The following is a 21,932-nucleotide window of genomic DNA, read 5'->3' as shown; positions in this document are numbered from 1 at the left end:
GTGCCTCAGATGGTCGTTCCTTGGAGGTTTAGTGAGAGCTTCACACTAGTTGCATACTTGTGACTAATGGGGCTGCTCCTCAGGGTGCACTGAGCACCCATGAGCTGCATCTGGCAAGGTGACATCGCAGCTGGAGCTTTAAGCTTCCAAGGAGGTATTTTGCTGCCAGCCTAGCAGCAAAGCCCAGCCAACAGGGCATGGGTGCTCAGTGGGGAGCTGCCATGTTGCATCCCCTCACCCCTGCCATGGTGAGTGGGCTCAGGAGCTGGTACTGGTGCCTGCTGGTTTAACTGGAGCATTGGCAGCATTTTAGCAACAAAATGTGAATCAACAGCCACTTATGCCACCACAGAAATCCCTGGGTGAGGGACAGTCCCTCTCCTCCCTGCTCTTGCCCTGGCTGTCCTGAAGGGACACCCCTTCCTCCTTGCCACCATCCTGACAGCCACCCTGTGGCACATGCAGAAAGATGACCTCTTTTTTCTTTGGAGATGTGAATAAAAACCATTCCTAAGCCAGACTCAGTGCCTGCTTCCCATCTCACCTAGCCTGGCAGGCAACGGCAGCCCTGCGGGACCTCAAAGTCTTCTAGCAGCCCTGGGTGGAAGCCTCACTGCAATAACTCTAACACCCAATTTTCCCTCAGAAAGCACGTCCATTTGGGCCACAGGGGCTCTAACCAAGGCATGACCCTGGTTTGGGTCTTGGCCCCCAGGGGTAGGGTGACAGCAGGGCCGAGGACGACAAGCCATGCTGTCTCCGAGGGCCCCGGGTGCCATATTCTTGTCTCAAGGAAGCACAGCATTCCTATGGCATTAGCAGCTCCCCCTGCACATAGCTGTCTCCTCCCATCGAATTACAGACCCAGCACAGCTCACACATTGTGGTCATGTTGCTAAAATCAAACGTTTACTTAAGGAAAATAAACATTGGCAGGGCAAGGCACAAGACCGCATCCGTGCAAGCCCTGGCAATGCTGCCCTCAACCCTAGGCAAGCATGCCATCGTGCCAGTGCTCCTACACCTGCTGCACCATCCTGCTGCCTTTCCTCCCAAAACCAGGTGGGTTTTTTTCCCCCCCTCTCTGTAGCAGTAACACACTGAGCAGTTGTATTTGATGTGACACATGCTCTCATTCCTATTAACAATGAAACATTGTAATTCAGACCAAACATGCTTGAGATGAAAACAGGAACGAGAGGGTTTGACAATTGTTTGAAAGGAAATGGCTGTCTTTCCTCCGGACAACAAGCACCAAATGTTTTGCCCAGCCAGGGCTTGTAACATCAGAGATGTACATCAGAGAAACTGAGGAAATGAATGCCTGTCAGCTAGAAGAGCCGATTTTCCTTAAAACTCAGGATATTTTGGGAACACCCCTAACGCAAACATGTGGAAGAGCTGCTCAGAGGGGTCTCCCCAAAGGTTCCAAGCCCTCGATGCCATAGCTCCTGCTAATTCAGCAAAACTGCAGGTGCACCAGAAGCCAACAGACTCAGAAATGCATTGGCTCAAACAGCCCTGTGACAGGAAATGCTCCTGACTGTTACTGTCTTCTGTCACCCATGAATCCATAGTTCAAAAATAATAATTTTCCATCTCCCCAGTGTAGCAGCAGCAGTTGTTTCCCACTGAGACCTGCTTCTGAGGACACAGCTGAAATGCTTTGCCTCAGACCTGAACACCTCCAGAGTTGCAAATACCTGGGCTTTGGCCACAAGCCAACGCCAGCTCTCCCCACAGCTATGGCTATCCAGCCCATGGGCAACCCACACCCACACTCTCACATCACATCTCAGCAGGCATCACCTACAGCCCTGCTATCTTCCTCTGTCCTGAGCAGATCCCAACACCAAACAAGGACATCTATGAGATATTCACCACTGTTTACTTACAGGCTTTAACTCACTGAAGGGTGAGCAAGAGAAGAAATAAAGTTAACCCCCTCCTTCAGCCAACTTGGTGGCTTGAGGGAGGCTTGGACTTCTGCTGTGACCACAGGGAAAAGGATGACTGCAAAGAGCCACTGGCCATTTGTCTTGGCTCTCTTCCCTTGGTTCAACAGCACAGACAGCAGCAAGCCATGACCTCACTGTCCACCCATTCTTTTCTGAGATCAAAACAGGGAAGGTGGTGGCTGGAGAGAGAGGACCAAGGTCTTGTAGCAGGTGAAACTTGTCCCTAGAAGAGCTGACACACTGGAGACTATTTGGGCTTTCTTAGTCCTTAGACCAGAGGTGCCAGCAGGTCAGCGCGCTCTGCATGAGATCAGAAAAACTACTGCAAGACCAATGTGTCTTAACACACTGACTACACTCCAGAAGTAAGACAGCAAATTCTGTGGGGTGGGGCGCTGCAGGTGGGTTTCACTGTTGGCTAAAACATGGCAACAACTGTGTTAGGAATGGAATGCGTCATGACAGGCCAGCGAGTGGGTTAGACAGCTGAAAAACCAGTACTTAGTACAGGATCTGCCTGGCTGAAGCCTGCACTGAGGGGACTTGCCTGGAGATGTGCTAAGGATGAATGAAAACAACACAGAAGAGTCCACGTATGGTGCAACACCAAAGAAACTTGCAGTTTTCCCTGCATGTGTAGTAGATCTTTGGTGCCAGAAGCCTTTAAGGAATGTGCCACATGTTCACAAGCACTACTTGAAAAAAAACAACAGTAATAAAAAAAAGTCATTGAAACATCCATCCATTTTGGTTTTTAATCAGGCAAAAAGCCACTTACCATTCTCTAAACCAGACTGCAGATCTGTGTGCTCTTAACCACCCAGCTGAGACAAGCAGCTGTGCTGGCAGGTGATGGCAGCCTGTGCCACTGGACACAGCCATAGATCTCAGGCCTCCTTGCTTTCGCTGGCAGTAGATTCAATTCCTGCCCTAGTTTGCAGCTTTCCCAGCATGTTCGAGGCCTCTCTTCAGCCCTCAGTAAAACTCTGCTGTGTGAACTGACTTCAGGAAGACCTGAGGACATTTTGTACTCACCCCCCTAATAAAACTTCTGCTGCCCGCCTACAGTCATTCATCTGCCACCAGGGCAGTGACAGTATAACATGAGCTAAGGTATGTCAAATAAACATTTCACCATGCCAAAGCCTCCATTGTGTAGACACACCTGCAACAGCCTTGAAACTTGGGCAAAGCAGAACTCATGCTCTGTTCACTGCTTTCTGTTGAACACACTACTGAAAGGCAGTAAAAGGGGACAGAGCAACACACATCCAGCCCTACTTTTATTTTTCACTGTGAACATCAACACCACCTGTGAATACTCTGCCCCATCAGTGCTTGGATTTCTCCTCCCAGTTCTGTGCTCTTGGCCATCAGCGCAATTGTTCACCTTTGCCAAAAGAGCTGATTCAGTATTTGGTTACATGCCCTTTGCTCCCTACTTTTTTTGTTTAATCAAAGGACAAAAAAAGGAACCAAACTGCAACTTGATACTGTGTCCTCTTAATTGCAAAGGAGAGGAATCATCTGCAGTGAGTGTGATATACAGCAGCAGCAAGCACAAAAAGCATAACCTGATGTACAGTAGTAGCTGAGCAGAGACACACTCTCAAGCTCACTTGCTTCCTGCCAGATACCAAGGACTTAATCGTAAGAGTTCTGAAGTTTTTACACATCAAAGATGACAGAGCTCTGCATAATGGGAATAGTTTCAAGTGGGCCACAGCTGCCAGTTCCATCTCCTGGGCTCTGTATACGTAATCCTCCCAAAAGGGATCTTCAGCCTCACTCGACCAACAGAAATCAAGATGCAGAACTTAAACAATTTCACATGGCAAGTGAAAGAGGATGAGGGGCCACCATGAGGCTGCGTCGGCACAGACCCCCCTCAACAGCTTCCCCTTCTGGGCTGGGGCAACCTCTACAAGGACGGAAGTTGTGGACCAAGATGTCACGGGTTTAGAAAACACTGTAAATGATCAAACAATGCCTGGGCAGTGTCCTGCAGGACCACCACGTGTGCAGGGAGCCAGCAACAAACCTGACACCAAGCTGCTGTGGAAGCTCACAAAATTCCTGTCCCTTGCTACACAATGATGTCTGGATTAAGGTTACGTTCCTTCATACTGCATTTTGTCACGCAGCCGCTATTTTGGTCAGAAAGTCAGCAAGTCCTTATTTGGGAAGCTGTCCCACTGAAGGGCAGCATGAAGGGCAGTGAGATGAAAAGGCTGCTTCTGAAGGCAGGCCTGGGGGAGCTGCCTGGAGCCACAGGAAGCCCATATCTTCCCTGCTTCTTGTTAACATGCCAACATCCTCTACTCAGCCCAAACCTTGTGCCTCAAACCCCATCCTGCAGGTGAGCTACACACTCTGGGGAAGTCATCAAAAGGGTTTAGAAATGAAATCCCCTTTCTTAGATAGAAAAGCCTTAGTGCTAGAGATTTAAAATGCCTAACTCAAAACAGGTTGAAGATCTGCAGACACACAGGTGAAGGTGCAGCACATTTCATTCTTCTTGTCACAACACCCATCTGCAGCAGACTGACCTTCATTTACACAGCTGGACCAGCCACTCTGCTGCCTCCAACACCAGCAGCAGCCCAAGGGGACATCTTCCCACACTAGGTGTCTCCAGGCCAGCAGCTGAGGCTGCCAGATATGCCCACCAACCTGAACCACAGATACGCCATCTTGCCTTTGTATACAAACTCCCTCAAGCAGGGCAGGTACCAGCCACATAGCTCGAGACCTCCAATACCCACAGGCACTTGGGTACCACTATGGCCAGTAGGATTTAAGCGCCACCAATCTGTCTCAGGGTGACCTACCACTTGCCAAAAAAACTCTTCAGGGAAGATTAACACCACAAAGTACCTCTCCCCAGTTGACCCTCTGGCATACCTGAGGGCAGCTGGAACCAGACAACCTTTTTGTCTTGACTATTTAGCAGATTCTGCCTGGTGGTATGAACCGTGACTGTATGCTCTCCAGCACAGCACCCCGCTCTTGCACAGCAATTAACTTCATTCGGCTGACAAACACCAACCTCCACAACAGTCCAAGAGATGCACTCAGCAGGCATCAGACAGCTGAGGATTGCAGACTTCCCTCAGACTTTAAAAGCCCTCAACTCCTGAGTTTTAAGTTAGTAAATCTCTTTATATTGCTTGGTTTAGGGTCGGGTGGTATTTTTCATCAGTCAAAACCAAAAAGTGGGAACTGGGAAAAGACTTTCAGATTTAAGCCATGAAGAATTCAAAGTATTTACCTTGTTTCAGAATAATACTGCATTTTCTTAATTGGCTGAACTATTTTAAAAAATCAATTACATTAATTGGGTGTTTCAGTTGAAGTATTTTTTTTTTTTCCAGCAAGTGTTTTGCTGCTCTACTGCAGTCAGAAGATACTTGCAAACTCCCAGCCCTTGTGTCGATTTACACCACCAGGTGGACAAGCATTGGAATTTCACTTTCAGGAACAGTTTGTTGCATTTTAACAGGCTGCTCATTCCAGTAATAAAAAAAGCACCTATTGAACCAGCGTGTTGGCTGGCAGGACCTGGAGCGAAGCCCTCTCCTGATCTACAGATGGACAGCAATAACAGGACCCTGTCACCGCACCACTCAGGCTTTTGAATGTTACTCCCCCGATCTTGCCAATTGGCACATTTCATCAAGTAGGTTATTTTTGTTACTAGAATGGAAAGACCTCCACTAAAATACAGTAACTATGAGAAGTATGGATATTTTATATAGTCCTATAACCTTACATATTTCCCATGGTAGCTCCATTAACACTGCAATACTTTCAAGTGTTTCAGAATACACCACACACCACTTCTAACACCAATTGCTATGATCTGTAACACCTGAGCTAGCACCCAGTACCCTTCCATTTTTCAAGATTTCCGTAGCTGTAACTACCTTACCTGGACAGCAAAGCAGCAGACATGTAACAGCCCTCAGAAACCTCATTTTGCTGTAACAGCACTGAGGACTATCATTAAAATTGTGGTATGCAAGAACTCTGAACACGCATGCCAGTATCAAGAATAATTTTACCTGCATTGAGTACTGTCACCTAAAAGCCTAAGCAACTCTGGCTTCACTTTGTACAAAATGAAACACGTTTTTTCTTGTTTAAATGCTCATGACCTGTACCAATAATTACAGTAGAACAGTACTGAGGAGGGAGCAGCTGTTTTACTTCGTGCGTGCGGAGGCTGACAGTACTAACACAAAACCTCTCCAGAGCTCCAGCTGGCTTCATCTGCCAGGGAACAAAAACACATGCTGGTCACTACAAACAGGCTTGATGCACAACTGGCTTCTAAAATACAACTCAAACAAGACTTTTGGAGGGTTCTCCTCAAATTCAGCAGGTGAAGGCTTTGTTATGTCCAATTTTATTTTTACAAAAATGCTGTTAACATGCATGCCAATAGGAAAACTGGTTCTTTTGTCTTAAAACACATCAGTCCTTTTTCTGCTGAGCAGCCTGCTTGGCATTGTTGGCCTGCATCTTCTTTAGCCCCTTTTTGTTGTGTTTCTTTGCAAATCTCATGTTCCTCAGGAACTTGGGATCAACCTATAAAAATAAGGAAGAAATAAGCCATGTTGTAGAAAAGACATATGTAAAAACATATCTCTCTCTAGATTGTTCCAATTAATCCCAAATGCTGGCTGTGATTAATTCAGTGTTGGTTTTTTTTATTTGTTACATTAACAAAATTATTTTAGCCATTGTAACCATCCTTTTAACTAGCTATTTTCCTTAATCTCCATAAACAAACAAGCCAAAAAACCCAGCAATAAACATACAGAAAGAATAGGACAATTCAAATAAAGCTGAAACAAGACGAATTTCATTTCCATGTCACAATACATTCCGGACCTGAAGTACCACAAACCAGCCTTAGCAGGTGAGCACACATACGTGCAATTCTTGGGTAAAGGCCAATGCCACTTCCTCAGGTCTTTCCTTTTTACATCAAAAGAAATAAGTACCAGCACAGAGAAGAACAGCTCCCCAGTTTGTGTGAGCTAATACATCCTGTCATGGCTAGGACCAATTCTCAGAACTATCAGCTGCTGTCCTGCTGAAAAACTTCTGCTATTTTGCTGTACGCAGCATTTTAACTGGCACATGAGTATCAGGAATTTGCCATCTTCACTCCTGCACACTCGCAAGGAGACAGACTCAGACTGCGGGACTACCTGCAGGAGGGGCCAGGACTGAACCCTCGCTGAGCTCTGCAGGAGACAAGCTTTTATGTCACACCCAAAAAGCCAATAATCATATCCACAAGGCAAAGACAATCACAACCCTCCCCAAAGCCAAAATGTCCTGTTTGCACTTTCAAGTGTACAAAAAGATCCTGTAATATCGCTTGTCTAACCCCAGAAAAAGCAAAATGCCATAATTTTCATATGTATTGTCCAAAAATGCTAACTCCTCTCATCTTCTGAGTCAAACGCTCTGGCTTAGCGCAGATGGTAAAATAATACCGAAGGGTACAGAGAAATAGGATAGACAGCACAACTCAAAAGGGAGAAGAGCTATCCAACTGACACGTGTTTGTTACACTGGAAGCGGGAGTTAGTGACACCCATCTGAGCAGGACAGAGGTGAAATTGGCTAATAACTAAAAAGCAGTTTTATAGATGTACAAGGGCAGATTTCATGTGGGTTAGAAACATCACAGCTGCATGTAACGTAAGCAAAAGATGACCCAGAGCAGTTCTGGCCATCTGAAACACAAGTCCCCCTCTGCAAAAAGTATGTCAGTCAAAATACAGAATACTGGATTTTTTCATGGTTAAGCCTCACTGGCTTAACAGCCTGGCAATATGAATAGAAATACTCACCCCTTTGAGAGATTCGTATCTATGGGATCTGGGTTTCTTGATGCCATTTCTGTGCCACTTACGGGCTAAGGAGAAGACCAGAAAACACATTACCATTTTTACCATTATAAAATAACTGCATTAGCTTTCCTTTAAGTCCAACCGATCCTATCGAAATGATGCAGAACATAAAGTTTTCTAACCCTTCCTATCCAAACTAAATGGAAATTAAGAAAACATCTCTATCCTTGTCCCTGTTCACATCGTGCCTCTCTATGAGTTTCTAATGCAAGGACTGCAGGCTCCTCATTAACTAATAACATACCACTAGCACAATAAAAGGCCTCCATCACTAGGAAGTTTAAGCACAGATGTTTAATGTTAAACGGCACCATCATTGGCTGCGCAAGACCAAGTGGAACCTACCCACGAACTCTGCTAACTTACAGCATCGAGGAATAAACCCCAAACAAGAATTATTTTGTCACCGTGGCCATCTCTGGATGGCAAAGTATCACAGGCTGAGTGCCATTCAGCAACATGCTTAGTTTAAACATACAAAACTTACTTTTTTTTTCTGGTTACACATTATTTTTATGTTGAGCCATGGCTCTCACAGGGCTCTCTTTTCACTGACCGCACTATTCAATCTCTGCGTACCGCCACCTCCTTCCCTCCTGAGCTTATCTCGCTGCAAAAACCCCAAGAAGGCAGGCCGGGCTGCCTAACTGAGCACATCACAGCGGTTGGTCAGAACCCGTCGGCGTGGCGCAGCCCCGGCCGCCTCCCGCGACGCCGGCCCGCCCCGTCCCGTCCCGCCGCCTCCCGCAGCCGCCCAAGCCCCGCATCGGCTCCGCGGCGCCGAGTCTGGCTCACACTGGTTGTGCGTGGTGTGATTCTTGGATTTGGCCATAGCTGCACCTACGGGAGAAACGGACCCCCTCAGCCAGGGAGGCGAGGGCCGGCAGGCCGGCCTGGCCTCCCCATCCCACCACACCCCCGCCGCCCTGGGGCCCGTCCGCCGCGGAACCGGCCCCGAGCCCGAGCCCGAGCCCGAGCCCGAACTCCCGGCCTCCCGCGGCCCACCGCAGCCCCAGGCTGAGTCCCGGCCAGGCCCGCCCGGGAACCGCCCGCCGCCACCTCCAAAGCGCGGATGGAGCCGGATTGCGCGGAGGTACACTCACCACCGCCGCCGCCAGTCCGGAAGAGAAGAGCACACCCCAGAGGCGGCTGGGAAACAGGGGCCGGCGGACCGGAAGCCGACGGACTGCTCCGGTGCGCAACGGGAGCCGCCGGTGTGGAGGTTCCGCCCGGCAGCCTCCCGCATCCGCCATCCTCTCCCGCACCGCCGGTCTGTGCCGCCCCCTGCACCGGCCCCGACGCTGCGAACTCCGCTCCCGGCCTAGCCCGACACCCGGGCGCCAGCGACACGGCCAACACGGTCCCCCCCCAACACGGTCCCCCCACCATGGCGGCTCCGGGGCTCTGCGGCGCAGGCTAGTGGCGCTGGGAGCCGCGGTCGCGCGCCGCTTGATCGGCGGCGGCGCGGGGCTTCAGCCCCTGCCCGGCTGGGCTCGGGACAGAGTTATCCGCGACAATGTCACGCACAGGGTGTTTTCTTCACAGTAGATTCATTAAAGGCTGCTTTTTTTTTTTTTTTGCGTGGACATAAAAATTTCCTGCCATTTCAAGAAGGCCGGAAACGTGCTGTTCATTTTCAAACCCTGACAATTAGCAGCTTTGACTGTGCTGCTTTGATGAGCCCTGAAAACCCGCTGCCTCCTGGGCCCAATATGTCTGTGGCTGTGGTAAAGATGCGGCACAGTATAGCAGGGTTTCTTGCTGTGTCCAAAATGTACAGACCAAGACGCAGATACTTCAGTATCTGAAAGACACTAAAATGATGACTAAGATGGTCAAATGAAGCTGGGTCTATCTGCAGCACAGCTGCTTTGCAAAAGTGCCAACCAAGCCAGAGCACGAAGGCCATTTTGCTTTGATGGCAGGAAGACCAGGTTGCTGGCATGGGCAGCCTGGCTGGAGGGGAGCGGATCCGGCTTCCAGTGATGGAGGGTTGGAAGGAATTAAGTCTCACAGGAGCTCCCGCTACCCCAAAAGCAGGAAGGTTTGTGGTACAGCCATCAGGGAGCCCCAGCGCTGGCTGCGCTACGGCGGCTGGCTGGCTCAGGGGCTGGCAGTGGTGACGGTGTGAGGAGGCGTGTGTGAAAGGAGAAAGGCGAAACAAACACCAAGCTCACCCAAGCCCACCGGGTTGCAGCTGTATACAAACCACAGCATTTCAGTGCAGGACTGCTGTACTTTCAGCTGGGAACCTTTGAGGAATGAGTGAAAAAGGCCCAGGCCTTTCTGCATCATGGCAGAATGGAAAAATACTGCCATCTTTTTATGGCATTGTCTTTATTTTAACATGAGAGCACAAGTGAATTGCCTAAAATAACCTGGATTGGAAAAAGTAGCCCAGACACCAAAGCCCCTGGGCCGGTACACAGGAGAGAAAACCAGACTTTTTTTTTCTCGTGACTGCCTGGAGAGCAATTAGCTACTCTGCCTCAAGTTTGGATACCTGTGAACAAGCTCATCCTGTTACAAAAATGGTGGAAAATATATTATCCTTGATAGACAGGTAATGCTGATGAAACTGAAATGAAAATAGGCAGGAAAAAGAAAGCTAATACAATTTAATTTCAGTATTTCTCAAACTTCCAGCAAGACCTAAGTTGCAAAATATATTTGGCTTAATATTTTTTTCATTCTGGGCAGCTGTTATTAGCAAATAGTGTAAAAATAGATTAAAATAGCAATATTCTTTTACTGGCATATGCAGCTGGAATACAAGGTTTTCCACAAAATCCTCCTTGATACACAAACTTCTGACTTTTTAAGCTCTGTTGGTTTTTTGGTTTTGTTTTGTTTTTTTTTTTTTTTGTGGCCAACTAATCACAGCCAGCGGCAGAGAGAAAGCCTGACTTCCTGATAAACCAAAGAGCCAAGGTCAGTGGAAGATAAAACTGAATCCCAGAGGCACGTTCATCTCCACTGCATTGCAGGAGACAGAAAGAAATACGCTGCCAGGTCCCCTTATCTTGGCCATTAGATTATGAAAACTCTCGATCTTTGTCACTCATTTCCAAGCCTTCCATTGTAGGAAGAAAACAGAAGGGTTTATTTTATGGTTTCAGCTATCTTTTTCAAGTTCTTTCAGTATCTTGATGCTATTATTGCTGTCAGAGCTCCCTGGGAGTCTTTCACAGCTGCTGCTGGGGACACATGAGACAAGCAGTCAGAGAGGAGGGGATTAGAGAAGCTGTGCTTAATGCACAGGTGATATACAAGACCCATAAGTCAAATTATTAAAATAAAACTATGGAAGTGCATTCAGTTTATGGGGCTGAGTGTCATATATTCGGGGTACTTTACAAACCAATGCAGAATTTCAGGTAAAAAGGATGGTCTGAGGCAGGATCAAGACTTGTGTACACCACTGGGTGACCAAGACCCCTTGAATTTCCCCTGTGCTCTGATGAGCTGCAATGTCTCTAATTATGGTATTACTGAGAACGATTGGCCAGTTCAAAACCTTTAATCATGTTTTTAGTGATTGCAGACTTAATTAGTGCATGTTAGCCCAAGTGTCCCCTATTAAAGGAGCTGTGCTTATTAAATAGGATGGTAGTTACTCCAGCTGCAAAACAATTATGAAAAAAATCATAGGTTAAAATAAAAATCTCACAGTGCCTTTGACAACTGTGTTATCTCAGTCAACATCCTTGCATCACACACGTTTATGCTGATTAAGCTCTGTAAGGTTTATCATGGTTTTCATGCTGACGCCACGCTTCAGCAGACTCCGCTAATCTTGCCTCCTCCCTCCCTGTGAGCTGATATTTGGGCTTGGGGTAATGAATTACCGTAACTGCCCCCATTTAGTAATGCCAGTGACTCGGGGAACCTCGGTGACCAGGCCAGGTGCTCTGTGCGTATAAACGAGAAACACATCACTAATTTCTGGGGGACCACAGTGATCCATCCCAAAAGGGATATGGGCAGGGTTCTGTTGACATCTGATGCAACATTTTGCAGGTGTTCTAATAATGTATATGCTGATACATACATTTCAGGAAGATATCATGTGCAAGAAATGACTCCCAGCATGTCTTGGGGCTCAGGCAGCTGCCACAGCTCATGCTGAAAGGTGAACAAAGAATGGGTCTGGGGTGCCTCCCTTGGGCCCTGCTTGCTCACAAGACAGTGATGGCCAGGGACTGTTGCTCCAGTGCATTTCTACTGGGGACAACGTGGGGAAGCCACTCCAGAGGCCTTTCTTAGCAGCTGGCAGTAAGAGTGGCCTGCTGCCACCCCACTGGTACTGGGAAACACCTGTGGGATCTCACAGTCCTCCTCTCTCTATCTATGCTTACCCAGTGTGGCACCAGCCCTGCCAGGGTACCTGGCCGAGTGTGCTGCCATATCCATAGTTACAGTAACTGCGATTCATGGTTATACCAAAGAACACCTCCTTGTTCAGTGAGAAGACTAAGGCTGCCTTCACCTCTGCACGGTGCTTTCTGAATTGCTGTCGGCTGTCCAGCGCAGTGCCAACACCAGAGCTGAGCCAGGCTGAGTTTTACAAGAAGTGCTTGAACTGAGGTTGAGGCCAGTCATTTCACAAGACATTGGGAAATTTCCCTGTTTCCCCAGGAAGAAGACAAGGAAAAGCCATGTTCATGTGGGGTACTGAACACAGCGTGATAGTGTAGCTCTCCAGTGCCCCAGTATGCAGGCAGCCTCTGTTGCATGGTGTCCTCCATGCTGGACAAAACCAGTCTAACAGTTTCAGGTGTTGATTAGAAGGAGCCCAGCTGACTTTGCTCGACATGGACTATGGAGCACCCCTAAAAGCTGCTCCCTTGCAGAGAGGTATCAAGCAGTGGGGAGAGCGCAGTGATGCCTTTGGCTGTCCCAGCTGGCTCACAGGGAAGGTGCCCACCCCCAGCCTGGGCTGCTCCCAGGGCAGCTCAGGCCCTTGCTACCCACCACCCTTCCCACCTCACTCTCCACAGGCACCATCAAAGCGGAGCTGCAGTGTGCAGGGTTGTACCTGCATCAGGGAGAGCATCTTGTGGGGTACAGGCTCCTTCATCACTCTCCTTTCCTGCAGCAAGCAGAGGCAGGCCTGAGCCAGCTGGCAGATCCCCAAGAGGTCCCTGCATTGGTGGCATGCGTTGGCTTTTGGGCAATTTTAGGGCTGTTCCCAGCTTGTAGGCAAACAGGGCTTGGCTGTGCAGTAAGCCCAAGCTAGCGATGCCAGAGGGGAGTGAGGGTGATGGACAGTCCCCAGGGTCAAATGGCCAATATGCCTTCAGAGAAGCCACCTGGAGAAGCAGGGAAACCAGGGCATGGAGGCACTAGAGGGAGCCTGAGCATTACAGATCCCACTCTGGGCTCAAAGTGGGAGCACTGGTCCCAGTCAGGGAGAAGGGACATCTCCGGGGAATAACAGCAAGAAACACAGCAATTTCCTCCTTGACCTGGCATCCTACCTGGCTGTGGGTTTTTTTTTGTCCTGACATCTGGTATAATTGTCTTAAAGACATGAAGAAATACTGTTTTGCTTATAGAAAGTGCTGGTCTGCCAGCAGGGAGACAGCTGCCTCTGTGCATTTGCAGTAGGAGATAAGAAAAAAAGTGGCAACCAGTGGCAATCGTCAGACTGGAGGGGTCAAGAGAGCAGGAGCTCTTGCAAGGCAAAGGGGAGCAGACATGTTGATCTGCAGCCATGGGTATCCCCATGGGATGGGGAGCCTGCGTGGCGCAGCCCTGCAAGTGCTCCTGGACTGATGGCAGGGACATGGGAACAGTAGCTGAGGCTTGTGTGCTCCACTGGGTGTGCTCCAGTTAGCACCAGTTAGGAGAGCTGGGGCAGTAGTAGAGGCTGTGGAGAGCTGCAATCTTTTATTTTCCCCAGTAATATTTTCACTGCATTGGCTTTGGACAAGGCACAGGGTCACTGGCTCATGATCTAGTTATCCAAACCTCCCCCTGCCACCACTGTCACCAAGGATCAGCACAGAGTAAGAGAGAGGGTCTCTGGGTTAGCTGCAGATGGGCATCAGTGGTACAATGGGGCAGGGGAACAAATGCTTTGCACTGGCATTTAGCCACAGTGGGGAGATGGATGTGTTTGTTCCAAGTACATCTGCGAAGTGTATCTTCTTTTACAATGTTTGCACTGGGCCAAAAGTTCCTTTCAACAGGGTAATCTAGCTTAGCTCAGTAGAAATCAGAGGAGGAACCAGAAGAGAGGGGTGAGCAAGGTCCGTGAACAAAAGCTCCATCACTTCTGGCTCGAAAGCTTTTGTTCCTCCACAGAGACCATCCGTCAGATCAGCCCGGACCCTCTGCATGGCCTCCACAAGCTTGTTCCTGTAAGCAACTTCCCACTATACAGGCAGGAGGAAAAATCAGGCAGCAGCCTGCAATGCAGCCCTGACCTTTCTCTCCAGGCCTGCCACCTACTCCCACTCTCCCCGGAGCTGGATCTACTAACAACTGGTTTCCTCTTGCTATTTTTCTACCTCTGCTCCTTCCTCCAGAGGGGAGGCCATGCTGGTGGCCCACGTACCAGTGACTCACAGGCTGGGACTCGCGAGGAGCCAGCTAAGCCTGGCCAAACTTAGTAACATCTCATTTTCCATTGCTTACACCTTAGATGCTGCTTCTGGCTGGGTTCATCACTGGAGACCTCCAGCTACCTGCAGGGTTGGAGAGGACCAGCTCGATTGTGTTTTCTGTAAATTTTGGCGATGAAGGAGCTGGGCTGAGAAGGAGCAGCCCTTGATGCAGACAAATTTCTTCTTGGTGAGTGTTCATCTGGCTTGCTGATAGCTGAAAACCATGAGATGTTCTGGACATCAAAGAGGGCTTTTCAGGCTTGGGAAACATGTAAATAAAGATTTTATATAGAGGGCTGCATGGTAGGTGCATTTTTCTGGAGGCATTTGAATGATCTGAGGGGAGCTTAGGGTTTAAAAGCTGATTTCTCTCTGTGTCAATCAGCCTGGTCCATCTGGCTGGATGTCCCCAAATCAACAAATGACTGCAATCACAAAACTGAGTCTGGGGCACCTGCAAGGTGGGGAAGGATGGTCTAAAAAGGTGGAGGTGCTGCCGTGGTTGGAAGCTGGGAATGGAAAATAGCTGGATGATGACCAGGGCTAGCCAGAAGCTGTGCCAGGCTGGCTGCAGATGAGCAGGCAGAGCACAGAGGCATGGTTCCTGGGCAGCTGCAAGCCCACTGAGCAGGACCCTGCAGATCTGTGCAGGGCTGCATGTAGGGGGTAACGACAGGAAGCGAGCAGCCATGCATGATCAGCCCATGCTTATTGCTTTAATGGGATTTTCCAGAATACTTTTTGCCCTGGTAACAGAAAATGAAGCTCGCCTGCCGCTTCCCAAGGCCGCGGTGAACGCGTGCAGCCGATGTGACACCTGCTCAACCCGTGCTTCCTGAGAGCCGGCTGTTTGGAAGGAGCGAGCAGATCTGCAGGCACAGCATGTGTGGAGCAGCTGATCACTGCGGGGAGGAGGCACATGGAGATGGCTGGGAGAAACGGAGAGGGCTGACCTAAATAGATGCTGAGCTAATTTATTCATTTCTCTGCTTTATTATTTAACACAACTTTGAAACAGCTCAGGACTTCTCGTTCCTCTCAGCTCTGCCACTGACGTCGGGATGGGGCTATTTTTGACCTGATTTTTGCATCCATCGTGCTGAAAAGTGCAGCACAGCCTTGCTCAGCACCCCCTGCTCTCCCATCAGGCATGCTGGGCACACTATGGGAGAGCTCCAACACAGCCACTTTCTGGCCAGAAGAACAGGAAGGACTTATTTTAAGTTATTTTGAGCTTTTGTTTCACCTCCCACATGGGAAGGTGTTCAGATTTTGGCCTGCTTTATGTGTTGTTAATAGGGAGATTTGTCTCCAGTTTAGCTGGCTGGCAAGAGGATTGATGAGCTTGTACAGCACGAGGCAGCCTTCAGCCTCCACTGACATCTCCCTCTGGGCAGGCTGCCAAACGCAGCCCCAGGCTCTGCAGCACGGGGGCTTTCAAGGATAAACCTGGAGCCTGTCTTGCTTCCAGCCAGCCTCCTCTCTCCTCAGATCCTAGCAATCCCCTGAAGCACTCCAGGAAGAATTTATTATGAGAAAGACATGGAGCCCCAGCTGTTTGAAGAGCTGTTTGGGCTGCAGGTCCCCCCATAGGTTGCATGTGTCCTCTGCAAGCCCACAGCGTGTTTTAGCACTGCTGAGGTTTAAAAGTCACAAGCTGTGGGGAAAAAAGAAATGATGCCTGTACAGGTTGTCTAAGCCCATGCACCATATCTGCGCAGGCACAAGGGGGTATGGACAGAGCTGCTTCTGCATGAAGTGGCTGCATAGCAGGATTCAAACCATACGGTACAGGGCTCTTTAATTTTGTTTTTCATTAGGGTTCATCGCTTGATGTATAAGTTTAGGCCACTGTTGTATCCAGTTACTCAACACCTCTGTTATGATTTCTTAAAATGGATTATTCATCAACCTGCTTGATTCCTTAAAGATTTCTAAGCAGTAAAATAAGCCCTGATGCTATTTAGCTCAGCAGCAAAGGCATTTCAGCTCACACCGCCTTCACATAGCTGGAGAGTTTTGTGATGTTACTGGGGGTGGGATAGTGCAAATTAACAGAAATGAAGCCATTAACGAGACTGCAAGTTCAAGTCTTCCAAACCAGCAGGCACTGAAGGTAAGCAGCTGGGTGTGGGGCTGCAAAGGTGGGTGCTTCTCCACCTGGCACAGTCAGCCCCTTCTCTAGACCTCGCTGGTTAAACTGGAGCAAAGCAAATCCTAATCAGGGTCCCATCCTGCCAACCTACAGGGTGTGCAGCCTGGCCCGTATCAGGCTTTGATCTGAGGGTTTTGTGGTTTTTGGCTTTTTTTTTTTCAATATAAAGTAATACAGTGTTTAGATACGTTGATCTGAGAGCCTTGCAAGGCCATAAAGAGAACAAATGTGTAAAGGACAGAGGCAGCCGAAGTGATTCAAAGTTTCTTTTTCCCTCCCTATATCCTGGACCAGAGTTTGGTGAATGATGGCCTGATTTTCCTAATGAAGGCAGAATGGCACTATGCGACCCCAGACCTTCTGGGAGCCAGGTTTTTGATGCCTGTGCATGGGGCTGATCAGGAAGGCGTTAAGGCCAATTGAGTGTCACCTGGGATTTAGGATCCATCATGTGGATGCAACTTCTGCCCTTCTCCATGGTGGCAGAGGGCTGTGATAGAGGAGAAAGTCCTTTAACTAACTGGCTGTTGGTTTTGGTGTGGGCAGCAGGCTGGGTTTCAGCCTCGACACAAGGGATCTAGTTTGGCAGCCCTTACCTGCACAGAGAGGATTATTGGGAAGCTGTGTTGACAAATGCTGTGGCTAAAATGGAAAACTAACTTCCACACAAAGATGGCTTGTTTGTGCAAAGAGGGGAGGGAATAAAGAAGCTGCCAAAAAAGCTGACATTAAACCCACTGCTTACCTGCAGCTCATCTGATACCATGACTGAAACCTTTCATTTGCAGCAACGTAATCCAAGATGTTCTTTCCACAAACCAAGAAAGTAGGTTATTGCTCAAGTGGAGCTAGGGACAGGGAAGAAGATAAGCAGGGCTTAATCCTGGCAGGTGCTGTGCACCCTGCACTCCCTCTGAGCAGGGCTGAAACACTGTCTGGCAGCCTGATTTGGGGGTTTTGGAAAAAGCTTGTATACGAACCCTTTCCAAATCTTCAGAAAGGGCTGCCCATGCTGCCAGAGGCAGGGCAGCAGGCAGAGCGTGGGGTTCCCCAGCCCTGCCCTCAGCTCCTGCACCTCTAACCCAGGGACCTGGAGGCAAGAGACATAAACCCAGTAATACTTAGCACTAATGTAGTGCATCTGATCTTCAAAGTGCTTCACTGACGGAAGTGAATTAAGGACTCCCACATAAAAGAGGGCTGCACATCCCAAGCCCCACACTGATGAGATGCAGCAGTGGCCGAGGTATTTTTAAGCAGCAATATAAAGCAGCAAACTGCCTCCTGGAGGCTGGAAACCCGTGGCTGGTGCATGGGGCTGTGTTGTGTGGGGCCACGTTGATTGGGGGCTCTCAAATCTGTTGTTCAAGGAAGCCCTGGCTCCCCAGAGAAACTGTACAGGCAAGGATGAACAGGCCCTGCCACAGATGGGGACGAGGATAGGACCAACAGTCAAGCATGCCAATGAAAACCTGGAAAAATTGCAATTGCTTTAATGCTGGAAATACTACTGGGGCTGATACCCCCAAAAGATGTTGATAACTTGGCCCTGCATGCAAACACCTCTTTTTTTTTTTTTTTTTCTGGCTGCAAATTAAGTGGAAGGATCAAGAAAGAGAATAAAACAAAAGAGGAAGATTTCTCTTCACCCTGAGAACTATTTATCACCGGAGACAGGGAGGACTTAAATCACTTGAGAAACCTCCAGTTAAGGCAAGTCCATGATACTGTAGCTGCTACATTCAAGCACAAGAGCTTTGTTTTTTGTACAATAAAAGCATTGTAGGTCTGTACGGTGTGTGGATAAAGACAAGCAAAAATGCTGAGCAGGTTAATTAAGCTCCAAAGCCCTCCCAGCACTGTGCTGCGCTGTGGCCCAGTCCCAGCCATTTCCCATCCCTTGCAGCAAAGGAATGTCCCAGCATTTTAATGCCCAGCTACAACGTGGGGCATTAAAAATGGAGGGATCCCCCATTAAAGGTGGGCTATGTACCAGTGTATTTTATGTGTTGATACACACATGCGATGGCTTCTCATTTTGCTTTGCCCTGGGGGTTTCCATGCAGACCACTTTGCATTTGTATTCTGGTTACTCCTAGGGAATGGTTTCATTCCCATTTGCATTGCCTGGGCAGATGCAGGGACAAACTACCTTGCTAACCACATTGCACAAGCTAAATGGTTGCCTGTCTCTGCCTTGGCAAGCATGTCCTTACCTAAGGACTGTTGTCTAGCTTGATGTCATCCTTAAGTCCATTTGAAGGCAAAATGAATAAAATTTTAATCATTGGGTGCCTGACATGCATTGAGAAAGCAACAACTGGTGCAGCCTTGGGATGAGAGAGGAGTGTCAGGCTTGTTTCATGGAGATCAGGAACAGGAGGAGCAATAGCAGCTTGGCCCCATGGCAAGACCCTGCCTGGATTTGAGGAGCTGTGGGCTGGGCACGATGCCCGCAGGTGGAGGGCTCCAGCCTCTGGGAGGGGGGACAACGGCAGGCAGCGGTGGCTGTAGCGTGTCCCTCATAGCCTTCATCTCTTTTCCCCCAGGAGGGCAATACACTGGAGCATCCAGGCCTGCGACTGTGAAGTGCCAGCACTTCAGTTACAGATGTCACCCAAAGTCACCACTCTGGTGTCAAGCAGCGACATTCATGGGGGAAGAGCTGGCACAGGGCACTTCCCCAGGGTAGCGTGGATGGGGACATAAAAATACATAAGATTAAGCTGATCAAGCAAGCACAGCCTTCTACCCTGGGCTACACTAGAGCTTTGCACACATTTAAAACAAAGCCTGGATCAGCTGTCTGTGCAGCTGAGCGTGGTGGATGCAGCATCCACAGCCACAGCAACGGCTGGGGGAAATATGCCCACAGGGACCCTGATGCAAGCAGCAGCCCCTGGATGCTGGTGGTCATGCTCATGGTTATGCTTTTCTCACCCGAAGTGAACTCCCATACTGGAAGGTATGGCAGGGAAGGACTTGCTAATTGCCCTATAAGTGCTGCAGTAAGTGAAGCATCCATTAAAACAATCCTCACATGATGTCAGCGGCTTCCAGTAAGTGAAGCACATGTAACACACTTTTGCTTAATGAACATGGTGGGATGGCCAATGGGGGCTCTGGGACTAGGGGTCAGGGCTTACCAGGACGAGAAACCTTCTGCGTGGGAAGGGCTCTGGCTTTTTGGACCCTCTGCCAGCGCTTCCAGACAGGGGCAGGTGACACAGGACCTTCACTTCAGTTCAGGTTTGGGTTGTTCTCTCAGGCGAGGTGGCTTGGGGCAGGAAGGACTTTTTGACTGATGTCATCCCTGGCTGGTTGCTCTGAAAACTTTCTTCATTAACACAGATGATACAGAGGCAGGAAGAGGAGCTAACACGCTGGCATTCTCCTTTTACTTTGGTTAGAACGTGGGTTTCAAATCACCCCTGGAGAATAAGACATCTCTTATAAAATTTACAGCTACGTGACACTTTGGAAGCTGCAAGCTGCCCAGGGTAGTGCAGAGACCCCTCCTCCCTGGCTGCTGACTCTGACCCTGCCGGGAGTAAATATTTAGGGAAAGAGGAAAAAGAAGCCTCTCCTTTGGCACTTTCCCAGTTTCTAGCAGCAAGGGCATTTCCTAAGCTGCTCACTCATGTTTCATAATTTTTAAAGGAACAGCTGATTCTGTCAATATAGTGGCATCCTCATGGATTTCACAGATGTCAGCAGGGCAGGATGTGGCCCTAATATGGCCAGCCTCGCTCTTAAAGCTCCACCAGTAAAGCCCCAGAACTTCTATACTCTCAGGAGCAGAAGGACCTGGGGCAGAGTCTTGGGCAGATGGCCAGACCACTGCCAAGGAAAATGCATGGGACCTGACCCAGTATGGGCATCAGTATCTCCTGCTCCCAGGACTTCACCTTATTTGTCTTATGAGGTATGGGTATGGGTGCAGTGAGGGGCGCAATGGGAGGCTAAAACCAAGCCGTACTTTGCAAGCACTTGCCATCTCATTACTATTTAAATCAGGCTCTCCTTCTTTCCCAGCCCTGTGCCATCCTGCCTCGGTAAAAGCGTGAGGTTTCCCCCAGTGGTCCTTTCTTAAATATTTAATGGTAGGAGGAAGAGCGGTTTTAAGAAATGCTTCAGTTCTTCCATCTGAACAGAAGGTTGTTTCAGGTGGCTGGAGCAGAGAATAAAAAGCCTTAGCTGTAATTTTTCAGGATCTCCTGCCAGAGATGGTAGAAGAGCTTTGCAATGGGTGAAAACCAGTTCAGCAGGAGGCTGAACTATTACGTTTCTAAGGATTTACTTTAAAATCTCCCTTCCCTGACTATCTAGTTCACAGAAACCAATAGGATCATAAGTCAGGTCCTAATTTCTGCAAGCTGGTGGTGCTCCCCTGCGCCCTCAATGCTTTCCTTTGGCCAGATTGCCTGCTCCAGCTGCTGGGCTGTCCTGGGGTGCAGACACGGCTGCATGCTTCACTCAGCAGCAATGAAATCCTTCCCTCCGCAGCACCAAGCAGTTCTTGTGCCATTTCTTTTCTTGCTTTTAGATAAGCAGAAAGTCACCTGTCTGTGTGTGCTGCTTGATCTTTAGGGTGCAGCATCTGCTGCTTGATTTTAGTCATGGTTTTGTACTGAGACCTTTCCAGAAGGTTGTGCTAATTAAGAAAACATATCCCCATCAAAACCACTAACGCAAATGCCTCTTGGTGTGCTCCATGTACACACTCAGGGCTTGCTGCAATTGGCCCGTCTCTCTTGGAAGGGTGCTTCTCATCCTGGGTGGCAGCAATAGGAAGTTTCACAGCTGCTGTCCTCTGATATTAAGGATATGAATTGCTGAGCAGCCCAGTAGCACTGCCCTTTCACAAAGTCAGTGCTGAGAAATGACTGACATCCTCCTTTGCAAATCATTCAGATGAAAACCTAATTGCACCATGACCGTGTGGAAGGGGCTGGGATTTGAAAACAGGTTTGTTGCGGAGTTCACAATTCCCATTAAGAAAACTTGCATTTTAATGCCGCTTTGTATATATGGGTTTGACTGTGTTTCTCTGAGCCCCAGCCTGGCACAGACCGCCTCACATGCTGTGCCTGGGATGTTTTACTGGTTTAAATAGCACTGTGCCCAACAAATTCTGGAAATGGTTCTTAAGGCCACTGATTTCAGCCTGACACCAGCTGCCCTGTGGGAAATGGGCTTTATTAGGGAGATAGATAAGATAATACGGCCTGTGGCAACATTTCCATTAACCCCACTGGCATGCCACCTCCCTGATGCA

The 21,932-nt window shown here is 48.8% G+C and overlaps 1 protein-coding gene and 1 long non-coding RNA gene across 3 annotated transcripts; one reads left to right on the top strand and one right to left on the bottom strand.

Annotated features, from left to right (window-relative positions):
• Positions 1-6,144: 6,144 nt before the first annotated feature.
• On the bottom strand, positions 6,145-9,312 carry RPL29 (ribosomal protein L29). Of its 2 annotated transcripts, none has more exons than XM_064453995.1 (4): positions 8,992-9,312; positions 8,684-8,728; positions 7,829-7,893; positions 6,145-6,548 (listed from the first exon to the last, which is right to left on the bottom strand). In XM_064453995.1, the coding sequence occupies exons 1-4, from the start codon at positions 9,275-9,277 to the stop codon at positions 6,435-6,437; spliced, it is 510 nt and encodes a 169-aa protein (XP_064310065.1). In that variant the 5' UTR covers positions 9,278-9,312; the 3' UTR covers positions 6,145-6,434. The 2 variants fall into 2 exon arrangements, with proteins under 2 accessions (XP_064310065.1, XP_064310066.1); XM_064453996.1 differs by having other exon boundaries at positions 8,995-9,069.
• A 4,684-nt stretch (positions 9,313-13,996) lies between these two features.
• Positions 13,997-15,528, top strand: LOC135314058 (uncharacterized). The gene is made up of 3 exons (XR_010373543.1): positions 13,997-14,253; positions 14,538-14,686; positions 15,256-15,528. It is a non-coding gene; the product is annotated as an uncharacterized LOC135314058 (long non-coding RNA).
• The last annotated feature ends 6,404 nt before the right edge of the window (positions 15,529-21,932 follow it).

Source organism: Phalacrocorax carbo, chromosome 6, assembly GCF_963921805.1.
Source record: "Phalacrocorax carbo chromosome 6, bPhaCar2.1, whole genome shotgun sequence".
In the NCBI taxonomy this organism is placed as follows: Eukaryota; Metazoa; Chordata; class Aves; order Suliformes; family Phalacrocoracidae; genus Phalacrocorax; species Phalacrocorax carbo.
Note: the sequence above shows the minus strand (reverse complement) of the source record. Positions and strands in the feature narration are given on the sequence as shown.